The sequence below is a fragment of the Podarcis gaigeae genome, assembly GCF_964106915.1.
Source record: "Podarcis gaigeae genome assembly, chromosome: 6".
Lineage (NCBI taxonomy): Eukaryota > Metazoa > Chordata > Lepidosauria > Squamata > Lacertidae > Podarcis > Podarcis gaigeae.
This window is the reverse complement of record NC_139682.1, coordinates 32,257,556-32,271,869: the sequence shown is the minus strand read 5'-3', so window position 1 is coordinate 32,271,869 and position 14,314 is coordinate 32,257,556. Positions and strand designations below refer to the sequence as shown.

The 14,314-nt window shown below is 41.1% G+C and overlaps 1 protein-coding gene across 8 annotated transcripts; it reads left to right on the top strand.

Annotated features, from left to right (window-relative positions):
* Positions 1 to 3,038: 3,038 nt before the first annotated feature.
* On the top strand, positions 3,039 to 12,996 carry LRIF1 (ligand dependent nuclear receptor interacting factor 1). 8 transcript variants are annotated; one of them, XM_083746535.1, is made up of 5 exons: positions 3,048 to 3,234; positions 6,436 to 6,596; positions 7,516 to 8,995; positions 10,506 to 10,751; positions 12,415 to 12,996. In XM_083746535.1, exons 3-5 carry the CDS (start codon positions 7,664 to 7,666, stop codon positions 12,877 to 12,879), a joined length of 2,043 nt encoding a protein of 680 aa, XP_083602661.1. In that variant the 5' UTR covers positions 3,048 to 3,234; positions 6,436 to 6,596; positions 7,516 to 7,663; the 3' UTR covers positions 12,880 to 12,996. The 8 variants fall into 8 exon arrangements, with proteins under 8 accessions (XP_083602657.1, XP_083602661.1, XP_083602659.1 ...); XM_083746533.1 differs by having other exon boundaries at positions 3,048 to 3,246; XM_083746532.1 differs by lacking the exon at positions 3,048 to 3,234 and adding an exon at positions 3,268 to 3,429.
* The last annotated feature ends 1,318 nt before the right edge of the window (positions 12,997 to 14,314 follow it).

The following is a 14,314-nucleotide window of genomic DNA, read 5'->3' as shown; positions in this document are numbered from 1 at the left end:
TGTTTGCTTCAGCCTTAGTATACTAGTGTGAGTGTTAAATTGTGGGCGAACATATCAGACGACACAGCGATTCTTCCAAAGCAGCTCTTTATTTGTAAGCTGGAACAGAACTGAACTGAGGAGCTCAGTCAGCCTGCTTATATAGAGCTCCACTAGAATGCAACAGTAACCATTTTCTGTAACTAGCCAATCACTGAACGTCACTTTCAATCCTTCATTTGCATAACTATCTACAGTATCCCCCTGCTGGCCCAGGGTGAGAACTTCAGTACATAACAGTGAGATTTTGTATTAAACAAAAGTACCTATATCATCCACAAGTAAAACAAAATTATATTCAACTGAGTTGTGAACTGCTCTGCAAATCTCACTAAATTGTCTAATACCACAGGCTAAATGTTCTAAGCAGATATTAAACAAAAAGGGGGATAGGAAGCATCCTCATATAGTTCCTCTATATAGGGGAAGGGTTTTGGACATAATGCCATTTGCTTTAACTTGATGTAGGTATATCATATGGTATCATGATCCAAGGGAAACCTGATTGGCTCGGAATTGGGAAAGAAGTACGACAAGGCTGTATATTGTCTCCCTGCTTATTTAACTTATATGCAAAATTCATCATGCGAAAGGCTGGGCTGGATGAATCCCTAACCGGAATTAAGATTGCTGGAAGAAATACCAACAACCTCAGATATGCAGATGACACAACATTGATGGCAGAAAGTGAGGAATTAAAGAACCTTTTACAGTGGTGCCTCGCAAGACGGAAAGAATCCGTTCCGCGAGTCTCTTCGTCTTGCGTTTTTTTCGTCTTGCGAAGCAAGCCCATTAGCAGCTTAGCGGATTAGCGCTATTAGCGGCTTAGCGGATCAGCTGATAAGCAGCTTAGCGGATCAGCTGATAAGCGGCTTAGCGGATCAGCTGTTAAGCGGCTTAGCGGATCAGCTGTTTAGCGGCTTAGCGGATCAGCTGATAAGCGGCTTAGCGGCTTGGGAAAAAGGAAAAAAACCCCGCAGGAACTCGCAAGACATTTTCGTCTTCCGAAGCAAGCCCATAGGAAATTTGTTTTGCGAAGCACCTCCAAAACAGAAAACCCTTTCGTCTAGCGGGTTTTCCCTCTTGCGAGGCATTCGTCTTGCGGGACACCACTGTATTGAGGGTGAAAGAGGAGAGCACAAAATATGGTCTGAAGCTCAACATTAAAAAAAAAAAAAAGATCATGGCCAGTGGTCCCATCACCTCCTGGCAAATAGATGGAGAGAGATGGAGGCAGTGAGAGATTTTACTTTCTTGGGCTCCATGATCACTGCAGATGTTGACAGCAGTCACGAAATTAAAAGACGCCTGCTTCTTGGGAGAAAAACAGTGACAAACCTAGACAGCATCTTAAAAAGTAGAGACATCACCTTGCCAACAAAGGTCTGTATAGTAAAAGCTATGGTTTTCCCAGTAGTTATGTATGGAACTGAGAGCTGGACCATAAAGAAGGCTGATCGCCGAAGAATTGATGCTTTTGAATTATGGTGCTGGAGGAGACTCTTGAGAGTCCCATGGACTGCAAGAAGAACAAACCTCTCTATTCTTAAGGAAATTAGCCCTGAGTGCTCACTGAAAGGACAGATCGTGAAGCTGAGGCTCCAATACTTTGGCCACCTCATGAGAAGAGACGACTCCCTGGAAAAGACCCTGATGTTGGGAAAGATGGAGGGGACAAGGAGAAGGGGACGACAGGATGCGATGCTTGGACACTGTTCTCGAAGCTACCAACATGAGTTTGACCAAACCGCGGGAGGCAGTGGAAGACAGAAGTGCCTGGCGTGCTCTGGTCCATGGGGTCATGAAGAGTCGGACACGACTAAACAACAACAACACATATAATGTTTATAAATTTTATCAAAAGTTTTTTTCAGTATCTAATGATAAGATAACAAATTGGTGGCTATTTTTAATTCTATTAAATCTATTACTGGTCTAATATTGTATGATGTTTGCCTAGTTTATTTTATAAATCCTGCCTGATCATTTCTTATTATAGACAATATCAACTACATGTACCCTATTTGCCAACATTTTTGTTAAAATCTTTATATCAATGTTGATCATTTACAAAATGAGGAATTTCTGTTAAAGGAAGCTCTCCCATGAGGTGTTTATTGTTCAGTTTTGTAGGTGACAAACCTATGTACACGTATTTGGGAATAAATGCCATTTTTTCCCTCTTGCCACACTATTCATTTGTTATGGATACAAAATATGCAGCTATGTTTACTACCTGCAGGATCAGGACCAGAGCCAGATCAAGACCATAAGAGGTCCTGAGCACCAAAAAGCTTATGGTGCCTCTCAAATATAATTCAAAATAAAAAAACACTAAACCATAAAATAAGATTTTACTGGTTACATTTCATCCTCTTATTTCAGTTATCTGAAACTAACATGGCAGGCTAAGGCTGTTTAAATCTCACCAGTTGTAATGTGGAGGGCAGTGAGGAATGAATAAATAGAAGTTGATTCATTCAACAGATAATTGTGTGAACTGGAGTTAATAGTACAATTAAGATGAATTTTGCAATTTTGCAAATCATTGCTCACTGTTCAGAATGAAAAGATGAAGTAATGATTGTGCTATAATCATTTCCCCACTGGTCATGTGCCACTGCTTTGGACTTTATTTATTTATTTATTTTCACCTTTGATGCCTGAAATAAAGACTAGGTAAGTTCAGTGACTACTAAAGCCTCTGAATGATGGGAACTCAGGGCATTGGGTTAAATCTGAACATATTATTTGTTAAAGAACTAATTAGCTGAGTTTAATTAAGTATGCTTTATTATGAATCTTTTATACCAGAATGAGACACTTAAAAATTGAAATTTTACTCTTGTCAATTATGTCCATCTCATAGGTTCCCCAGTCTTAGATAGACTTCAACCTGGAAACAAGGACACCAGGAGAAAGTAGCACAACAGAGTCAACAGTTCCAGTTTTAAACTAATATCCCCCCAACAGGAAGTGCTAGCTGCAACCCGGAAGTCATTCTGGCGACTTCCCGGAATTTGTAAACTGACACGCTCGGGCAAAAAAAAGCCTACTTCCGGTGGCGCGTGGAAAGGAAGCAAGAAGGAACGTGGCGGAAGTTGATAGGGAAGAAAGCACCTGCTAGTGGTGCCTAGCAATAAGCGCACCGGAGACGGATCCAGTAGCTTCGACGGAAGCTCCCCGAAGTCGGAAGTACGTCACAAGGTTGGGCTCAGACTAATACACTAGCGGCGGGGGTAGGGGGAAGTTGGCAACGGGGACGCGACTGAGGCACTTAGGCTGCGTTTTCCTCGTCGTTATGTCCCGACTGCCTCAGGAGGCAGCTCAGAGCCAGGACAGGAAGGGCGAGGGGCACGAGGGGTCCGGAGCTTCCGCCGCCTCGCCCTGGTGAGTAGCGGGCTTCGCAGCTCCCTCAGTTCTGCCTTATTTTGGGGGGCGGGCGGCGGGTTAGAGCGCTTGGAAGTATCGGATTCCGGAGCCTTTCGGCGGGGGAGGGGATGCCCGCGGCGGAGACGTGAAACTGAAGGGGGAAACAAAGCCTTTGTTTCCGCGACGTCGTTGTCTGGCCCTCGCGCTGTAACTACCACAGCGCCGCGTAGCGTTGGGTTCTGGCACTGCGCGCTCTTGGGTGCCCCCTGCGGGCTTCTTGAGCTTAAAACAGCTGAAACAGGAAACCCGCCGCTCTTCCGCTTGCCTCGGTGAAAGCGCGACCAGCCTTTGTGGGTGGTTTCCCCCAGGTAAGAGTTACGGGGAAGGTTCTTGTCCTTTGCCACCAAACACACACACACACACACACACACACACACAGAATACGTGTAAGGCAGTAACAAGGCATCACAGCCTGTCAACCAAAATAGTGCCCTGCCCCAGCTCTGCTCCTAGTGGTTAAGCAAAATAATAATGGATAAAAAATTTATCTGGACTTCAGTGGTGTCATAAAACAGGAGACTAGCCTCTGAAACTGGTTTCATTACCTTGCTCTGATTTCTTGTTTTGTTACACTGTTTGTATACCGCTTAATAGATAGAATGTATCTCTAAGCAGTATGCACAAGAAGACTGAAATAACATTTTTTTAAAAAAACAAACTATACTTAATTACAAACATACAGTTGACATATAACTGGTAGCATATCCACTGAGTCCTCTGGTCAGGAGCTGCTGTTGCTGGATGCCAGATCAGTCTATAATAAAACCATAATAAAACAATTTGATTGGGGATGAGCGGGCTCATCTGGCTTGCATTACCAAGACTTGGGTGAGTGAGTTGTGTGGACTGGACCTTACCCAGCTCTGTCGACCTGGATTTTCAGTACTGCTCCAAGTAGGGGGTCAAGGTGGGAGAGTTACCCTTGTCTATAAGGACACTATCTCCTTGACCAGGGATGGCCAAGGAGATGGTTGGTGTTGGGATAGACAGATTGGGGATGCTGTTAGGCTACTGACTGCCCTGTTGCCCAGCAGTATCCCTGATAGGCTGGCTAAGGTTAGTCTCTGGGATATTGTTGGAAGACCCTAAAATGATAATTCATGGTGACCTCAGTATCCACACGGAGGATGCTGTCAGGTAAGCTCAACCACGAGTCTCTCTTAGATGGTTATCAGTCCAACAAACCAGGCAGGGCACACCTTTGATGTGATCTTTATCCAAGTGATATGAGGGATGGACTGAAGATAGGGTGTATGCAATACACTCCACTGTCATGGTCAGACCATTATATGGTTAAGTTTGGACTGGCAATGGCAATGGCAATTCCCTGCCCTCCATAAGGGTGGTGGGCCCATTTGAATACCCCACCCTTGGAGACTGATGGAACTGGATGTGTTCTGGAGTGCTCTGGGAGATTTTCCAGTGGAGAAAGCTGGTGACCCTATTGAAGCCCTGGTTTCTCTATGGAATGGTGAGATGAAATGGTTGACACAGTGGCTAATTTTGCAGCTCGTATTGTGTCCTCTACTAGCTGCCCAGCTCACACAGTCTAGAGGTGACTAACTCTCTGGGGAAGGGACCTCTGGAACCCTTTGAAGTGAAAGTCGGTAAACTTTGGTGTGATATTGATTCTTCACTTGCTGCAGCTCTGGTTGTAGTACCCAGTGTTGCTATTGAGGATGTTTTGTGGGATCAGTGTCACCTTATGCAATCAGTTGATGTGGACAAGATGCTGGTGGCAGTGCCTCTGACCATGTGCCACCACAACTCCTGTACCTCCTGGTTTATCAAATCTACCAGAGGGAGATAACTAGTTGGGATCAGAGTGTGGTTAATGCTTTGCTATGTGAGGGGGTGGTACTTTCTGCTTTGAAAGAGGCAGTGGTGTGAGTCACTCATGTGACCACTCCTAACAAAACCAGCTCTGGGCCCTTCCTTTCAGTGTTAGAAACTGGGATAGAAAAGCTAGGAGCCAAATGGCTTCTGGGACCTGGGTTATAGGCGCCAAAACAGAATGTCTAGTTGTCACGGAGTGGGTGGGTTGGCAACACTTTTTATTCATTATTTTGAGAAGCATTAATTAATACGCAAGTCACATAAGTGACACATTTTTAGCAGAAAATGTGAACACATGTTTAATTTAGTGTTTACAATAAAAATATTGGTACCATACTTCCGTTTTCAAAACACTCTATACTCTTTATTGTTAAACTGCTTAACTTATTATCTATTCTTAACATTTACTTTGAGGCTTCAAAGCATAAACATTTCAGTAATTCTTGAGTGTCAGCCAGGTGCAAAAAATGGCACCCAGACTTTTTGAGGTGCTTGCAAATGGAGAACCTTTAGGCGCAAAATGTGCCTGGCGCCCTGCTAATTTCAAACCCTGAACTTCCTTTAGATTGGAACAGCTATCAGCCAATTGCCAATTCCTGTTTTGGGGGGAAGGTGCAGATCTGCACTGTTTGCCCATTTGCTACTGGGTAAAGTTCAAGGTGTTACTGTTAGTATATAAAGTTCTTAACAACTTGAGACCAATTTGCCTATGAGATCGCCTTGCCCTACATGTGTTTACTTGACCACTTGGATCGGTGGAATTGGTACTGCTACAGGTGACAAATAATACCGTTTCACATTTTTAAGGACTCCTTGGTGTGGCAGCGCCTACATTTTTGAACTCCCTGCCTACTGAGATCAAGCATGTGCCTTCACTATGCTATTTTCAGTGCCTGCTAAAAACATTCCTGTTTTGACACACTTACTCAGATGCTTAGAAAGCTGAAGTAATTTTAATTTGTTTTAGTATGTTAACTTAGATTTTAAAATAGCATTGTAATTTGTTCTTGATTTGTGTTATCGTTTGTAATCTGCTTTGAGGTTGTTTTTAATCAAGTGGTGCATAGATTGTATTAAATAGATAAATAAACATTAGCCACCCCTCTACTCACACTTCTTTCTCCACAGTTCTGCCCCTTTCTCCTCCAGCTGCTTTATTGCACCATAGAGAGGGCTTGCTTTTATGGAGAGGCACCAAGGGAGATGGCATTTCCTCAGCTGCCCACAGTTGTGCCCCATTAAGCAGTCAGCTGCACTCTCCACACACAGCTTCAGGTGCAGAAGGTTTGGTGAGTTTCCCAGAGTCCCAAGGATGGAAAAAGGACACCCCACCGCCCCAGTTTTCTCTTCAGCCTCTTCCCCTTCTCCAGCTGCGTTCATCCCATTCTCTTGCTCTGGTAGTGCCTTGAAGATAACGGGCTTCTCAAGTGTGTAAGAACATTTTTTAAAATAATGACCTCCCAGTGTGTTTCAAGACGAGTTGTTCCTTAGGAGCACTTTTGAACAACTAGTTTGAACTTGTTATCTACACACTGTTGCAATTGACTGTTCAAGAGTGTTCCTGAGAATATATTGGATCCATAAATAGATCTTGAACACTTGGAGGCGGTCTTCCTTCTTTTTCCTGCAATTGGTACCTTCCCATTTTTCTTTTCTGCCTCAAAAATAAATGGCAAACTGAATGAGGCAGGTGAGCATCTTTCTTTGGAAAGGGGAGCCCTTCCTTTCTGCACCTTTTATTACAGTGTGCTTTCCCTGTTGCTTCAGTATTGTAGATTGAATGAGTGAATCTGTTTGGCTTGGTGTCTTTTTCTCGACAGAAATTTATGTGCCTTCAGCAAGGGCACTGAAGGCAGAAATTATCCCATCTCTAGTAAGGAGCACCTTTTAATTTTTTTACCTGGCATGTAGCTGTATAAAGGCTTCCATTGGAAAAAAAATCTGATGACCTTCAACAGCTAATTAGAGAGAAAGTGGTAATCCTAGTGATCAGTGATGAAGCATGCCATGTTGTTATGACTATAAGCTAACAAATAACACAAATTACACTGGTTTTGCCTTCCAAATTAGCCAAGATGCTTTTCAGTTGGCTTTTCAGATAAGCCTCTGATATGTTCACTGTAGATGTACCATTCACAGTACATAGTTTAATGCGAAATAATAATAGTGTATGAGTGATAGTTATTTACGTGACTTTTCCCCTTCAAGTGTTACAGGTCATATATACAAAGTAGTTCACACTACTGGTCTGGATGGAAAAAAACTTCTGGAATTGCTTCCACTTTCTAAACGTATAGGAAACATTGTGTCGTTGGTTCAGCCACCAGTCATATCTGATGCTAAAGGGGAAGACTCCATGTCTGGTCATAGTCATCTTAAGGACCTGTTTACAAATATAACTCCGTCTTCATTTGTTAAAGCTACTCCTGGAAAATTAATTTTACCAAAGCCATTGGAAGAAATGGAAAATATGGAAGTAGCTCCTTTTGCAAAAGAGAACCCAACTACGCCATCAACTTCTACCATTCACAGCAGTTATCATTCAGCTGATAATTCCTGGGAAAAGGATGCTACTCTAGTTTCCCCACACAAGAGCAGTGCAGAATATGTACCTGTGAATAAAAAACTCCCAGTTACTGTGAAGAGTCCTGTAGTGCCCTCTGGACATCACCTCCAAATACCAGAGCACGCGGAAGTTAAATCTGTCCCAGCTTCTTTTTTGCCTCCAACAATTCAACAGAAGATACTGGCCACAGCAGCCTCAAATGCCTTTAGAACATGTGAAGTTACAAACGCATCAACTGTTATATATGTGTCGCCAGTAAATACAGTGAAAACACATTCAAAACCATTGCCAAATTTATATCCACAGCCTGTCGGGGAAGTATCAAAATCTTTGGTGCTGACAATGGCACAAACAGCAGCCAGTAGTTCTGCCCTGGCAACGTCTGATAGCCTGGGAAACCAGTCATCTCCTATGAAGTGGGTTGTCGAAGAAAACCCACAGTCAGCATCCTGCCTTGTTCCTGTAAAGTCGTCAAACAGCGTGGCATCAAATATCTTAAAAACACTGGTTAATCCTGAAGATGGAATAAACAACCCTGCCAGTATTCTGCCTAATTGTTCAAACAACCTGAATGAAAGCCAAGCAAAAATGCCCTCGATTAATGATAATGCTCTGGTGATGTTCAATGGGAAGGTGTATTTACTGACTAAGAAAGAGTCCACTGTGACATCAGCAAGCAAATGTGGCAGCCAAGTATCACTCGGTGCTGAAACACATTTCAGAAAAAATGCATTACCGTTCATTAATTCAGCTGCAGATAATACAATAACCAACCAAGTTGTCAATTTAGTATTGTCGAAGAACAAAAGAATTGCCCCTTATGCAAAGGATCCAAAATCCAGTGAGAATATGAGACTTTTCCCACAGTCTGAACTAAAGGATTTTAAAGTTACGTCTCCATCTCTCACACCACCACATGGGAATCTGCAAGTAAGCAGCATCAGCCAACCTGAGGCAGTGTCCACACCAGAAAACGTCCTAGCTGAAGGAAATGTTGCTAAAATATCAATCACAAAAGAAAGGATAAAGCATTGCTTACAGAAAATTATTCCTCCAAAAGTACCTGCTGTTGCTTTAAAGCCATCTACAAGGCATGGTACTTCTGAAGACCAAGATCAAAAGGTAACTTTCTCGCTAGAGTAAATTGTACCAATGGTACAATTGTCTTTGATTTGAAGTGTCAGTTGCCTTAAATGAGTACTGTTATATAATTATTTTGATAGGGAGGATTTTAATAGGCTATCTGACAAGTGAGAGTAAAAAAAAAAAGAAACTGGTTTTCATTGCCTGCTGCCTCAAGTCTCTCACTGAAAAGAAATAAAATCTGAACCATCAGCTGTTGTAAGGTTCTGTGTTTCTCCAGCAAAAAATACTTTGTTGATATCTATAGTATTAAGATACAGAGGCACTGAAATAGAGCTACCATGCAAGCTACCAAGCTGTTGGGGCTAGGCATACTGCTTGCCCTGGGCAATTTTGATATTTAATCCAAAGGGGCAATGTTCTGACAGTTCGGAAGGGGTCCTGTTTGTTTACCTGGGGCAGTATTGAACTAAATAATTGTGCAAACACAAGGATTACGATAGTGTACCAGGACTTCCACCCCTCTCCTTCCAGTACGTGTACCCTGCACTGTCCCCAGATCTGTTCTGGAAGGTTTTGAAAACCACTAAAATATATTTAAGAGGGGTGCGCATTCTGTTACATTCAATACAGCCCCATAGCTATTTATTATTTATACATATATATGTGGAAGGCAATTCACAAATACGCCCCAAAGCGATTTACAGTCATATTTTTTAACATAATTTTGAAAAGCACACAAAACAATACAGATTTCAAAATGAACACCTAAAGAAGAGACCTTTCCATCTAGCTGGAAAACCTTGTTAAAACAAGAATGTCTTCATTTGTTTCCAAAAAGTACAGATGCACTGGAGAAGGAAGTTAAAAAGAAGTTAGTTTTCCTTAAGCTACAAACCAGCATTCACAAATAGCAAGTGTCCAAGGCTATCCAATTCTAGGGCTATCACTTACAGCAGGACTGGGGAACCTGTGGCGCTTCAGATGTCAGACTGCCATCATTCCCTGATGACTTGGCCATGCTGGCTGGGTCTATTATGAGTTGGAGTCCAACACCACCTGGAGTGTCATGGATTGCCTGTCCACTGGATTATGGCTAATGGATTAAGCTTCAGTATATGTTCCTTTGTAACCTTTTTTCGGCCACAGACAATCTTCCAGGGGCCATATACCAGTGGCGGGCAGGTTCAGAGGTAAACTGAGTGGATCCAGAAGCAAAATGGGTTCAGTAACAGTTGTTACAGTAGTTACAGTCTCACCACATAAAAGCCAGAGGTTTCTACATGCAAACATTTCTCCATCCAGGTGAGCAGTAGGCATTATCATTGCTCAATTACATGTTCCTGCCAGACAAAACCACTCATGAAGGCTATGGAACAGGGCTAGTAAGGGGTCTGGCTTGAAGAGGAGCATGACTTGGTAGAGTCCAGAGTGCTGAATTGAGAGTCCTGGAGCCCCCCCCCCCCAAAAAAATTAAAGCTTTATGTACAATACCCTTAATCATTGTGATGTTCTGGCAAGCTTATATAATGAACGTTTATTATTTCAGATGGAAAGGATACTTGCGGGAGTGGCTGCTCAGATCAGACAAAGGAAACAGAGAAAACTCTGTCATGAGTTGAGAAAAAAATTTGGCCTGCATAGAGAAGAGAGAGTATATCTGCAGAGAATTCCTTTATCAGTTATTCTCAGAAAATCAGAAGTGACTGTGTGTTCCAACAATGTACAGATGAGTGACTCTTGCAAATTGCCACCGGAAGTACCTATTAAACCTGGACCTAAGGAAGAGGAAGAGGTATCCGAAATGTTTATGTGTCTCACTATACCATTTTGTTGTTTGAATTATTTTCATATTTATCAGTATTGTTACTCAGTCATTGAAGCTTCATGCAATGATTGACTGAGCTATTGTTATGTCGCAGTGTTTTCAAAATATTCTAACTGCTGAGCAAGCAGACCAACTTCTGCTTGGTTTGGAATAAACTACTAGGTATAGAATGAGCCATGTGGACACATAGTAAAGCAGAGAAAAATGAATGGAGAATGAGTATGCTGTGTACAAAAAGAAAAAGAGAATCCCGAGAGGATGGGTGGAGTAAATTGGGAGAGGGAAAACAAGTCCAAGAAAGGTAGAGAAAATGAGAAAAAGTTATTGGTAGAGAAAATGAGAAAAAGGTATTGTGAAAAATCTTCATGGGGCCCTAGCACTCAAAAGTAATTTCTATGATTATGTTAACTTGGGAAATATTTTGACATATATTTAAAAGCGACAGCTGGTGCAAAATGCAGCAGCTAGGTTGTTGATTGTGGCACTCCATCAACACCATAGAAAATATTGGTTGAGGGAGCTGCACAGGCTGTCAATATGCTAATAAGCACGGTTCAAGGTTTTGTTGTTAGCATTTAAAGCCTTAAACAATTTGGGACCAGGGTATCTAAGGGACCACCTTGCCCCAGAAATGTGCTGTTTTACAGGCAGCGACAATTTTGTGCAGGGTGTTCTGTTCATAGCTCCCACATGCATCAGCGGAGCACGTATAAGTGCTCCCTACCCCACCAGGTACATAAGGACCCGCATGTCGGCGATCACACATCAGCAGGACATGCCTAAAATGGTCATTACCTATACTAGAAACTGGACTGTTTGTGTTTTGATTTAAACCCTCTGGAATCAGTTACTAGCTGAAATTAGACAGCTTAGTGTCACGATGTTTAGTCGCCTACTTAAATCATTTTTAAGAAGCCTTTCTCTGAAGTCACTGGTTGAACAATAGTGTATCTGAATAAATTGCTTTATTTTTAAATTTTTGGAAATATTTTAGAAGAAATGGCTTTAATGTTTTAGAATTTCTAGAGATTTATTATTTTCTGGAATGATTTGTTTTTAGAACTCATGTTTTATTCTGGTTTTTATATTGCACGCTACTTGGATGCCTTTATGCTATGAAGTAGTTTATGAATTTGTTAATAAAATTAACAAAAGTTGGTACATGTTCAGTAGATTTTAGGAATATAGGTCAGAATTTTAGGAAAATCTAGCCCAGTATTGTCCAGGGATTGGTTGGGACTTTATGCGTGCTCTACTGCTGAGCTGCAGTCCCTCCTGAGCTTTGGAAGTGAGTGGCAGTAAGGGGGGAGGGGGAATAACATTAAAGAATTTTAGTATTATTTTAAAAAAAACATGATTTGTGAGTAGGGCATATTCCACGATTCTAGGTGGATATTTTCATACAAATCTAACCCACTCCTTTTCCACTGATACTGAAAACTATCATTGCCTATAGAGGTTTATACAGTCCCAAGGCATGGAATACATTGGTGGTAGTTAAGCAATTAGAATAGTTCAAGTTATAAAATAGCTTTGTGGACTATATATTTTATTTTTTTGAATAATTACAATGTCGCAATAATATAGTATTACCTAATATTCTTCTCTCCCCCTCCCCCCCAACTTACAGATAACTGAGGAACAGGAGGAAGAGTTGAATATAAAGAGGAAGGCAAAAATGCTCCCAATACAAGAAAATACAAAGAAGCAGAAAACAGAGATACAATCTATACCAAAGCCAAATTTGAAATGTGGCAACTCTGACTCAGTAGTGGATAACCCGAGTAGCTCTTACACACAACTTGTATCAGAGCAAGGAAATCCTACAAGCATTCTGCAGTTCTCTCAAAGGGTGGACCCACACTCAAATCTTTGTGTTCAAAGTAATGAAGAGAACAAAATTTCAACCTCAGCTTTACACTACAGTGAACATGAAACTCCTTTAAGCAAGGGTACTTTCAGAGAAGATTTTTCATTTAACCCTCCAGATCTGGAGGAAACAATAAGAGATGAAAAAATAGCAAAGCTTAAACTCATGCTGAGGGAACGAGAGGCAGCACTAGAGGAAATTCGCAAAAAAATGCAGCAGACGTGACAAGCCTAGTCCTCACTTAGCCCCAAATTTTGCTGCAACCCCTTTGCGACTTGTTCATGTCATTTCTTGTTTCTTGCATATAAAGCAAATAAAAAAAAATCTAGTTTTTTATGTTTACATATTGAGTGCAAGTATAAACATTTTGAAGCCTAGGAACTTATGTAGCAGAGTATTGTTTGCAGGATGTGATACTTGTTAGTTCAATATATTCTCTCATTATTTCCGTAAATGCAGTTTATATTCTTGTCGTTTATTGAGGTTGTTTCATGGAATGAAATGTAAATGATTTTTTTTTCAGTTTTACGTTAAAAGGAACAGCTTAAGTTTGTTTCAGAAAAATGAAATTTCTAGAAAAATTGCTAGTATTAACTTATTTGAATTGGGTACTTGGAATCAAATGTCAATGAATGGGGTAACAGTATTGAATTCATCAAGTTTCTTTAGTGATAAAAGTTTGATTGAATTTCCTTAAGCCAGCCTGAAAAGATCAACTCTTTAACTTCACCCAGTTCAGTTTTTCATTAGAACAGGTGAGATCTGCAACAAAGTGGTGTGCTATAATGTTCGTATTCAGGATGCCTGACAGCCAGCCATGCTCTTTTCTGAGGTACCTCAGCCAGCCATGCTCTTTTCTGAGGTACCCTTATTTGTAAAGCTCTTGCCCTCGTTGAAGTGTATGTATCTTCTGGTTTAGTTTGAATAGAATACTTACTGGTCTAATTTGGTATGTTTTATCTCATGTTGGAACATATTTGACAGTAAAAATGTATTCATCAAGGCACTGCATATGTAGATTCCAGCCACAAAATGTTCCACTAGTGTTCTTGTTTTGTTTTGCTTTTGTTTTTTTGGCACTCTCAAAATTTGGTTGCATTTAAACCATTGGCCAGAATGCCATATAGAATATGTTTCCTTACCTAATTATTCTTGGTAATCCATTAATAACCAGCTACCTTGAATTGTATATGAATACAAGTGGTTTAAATGGTTTTGGTTGTCCTAAAATATATAGAAACGAGTTCATCTCATAACAATCGTTTGTTTTATTCAGTTGCCTACTGTTCAGTTCCCTCTTACTATGTAAGAGAAGTCAGCCCCATCACCTGGGTTCCATTGACAATGGCGGTACAATAACCTTACTGTTTATGAAAACAAAATTTTAACTACCAGCGTATGATCTCAGAATATGTGTGGGATATAGAAAATGTTTGTTCTTCGAAAAGACAAAGGGTTCTGATTTTTAAAATCCACTCAAGTTTAGAACAGGCATATCCCAACTTGTCCTTCTCTCACAGAATTGTAGAGTTGGAAGGGTCATCTAGTCCAAACCCCTACAATGCAGGAATCTTAACTAAAGCATCCGTGACAGATGGCCATCCAACCTCTGCTTAAAAACCTCCAAGGAGAAAGAATCTACCACCTTCCAAGGGAATCT

Coding starts and splice junctions, on each gene's coding strand:
- LRIF1 (XM_083746531.1), top strand. CDS start 3,341: ATGTCCCGACTGCCTCAGGAGGCAGCTCAGAGCCAGGACAGGAAGGGC. Junction 3,430..7,515: donor GCTTCCGCCGCCTCGCCCTG/GTGAGTAGCGGG, acceptor TTCCCCTTCAAG/TGTTACAGGTCATATATACA. Junction 10,752..12,414: donor GACCTAAGGAAGAGGAAGAG/GTATCCGAAATG, acceptor CCCAACTTACAG/ATAACTGAGGAACAGGAGGA.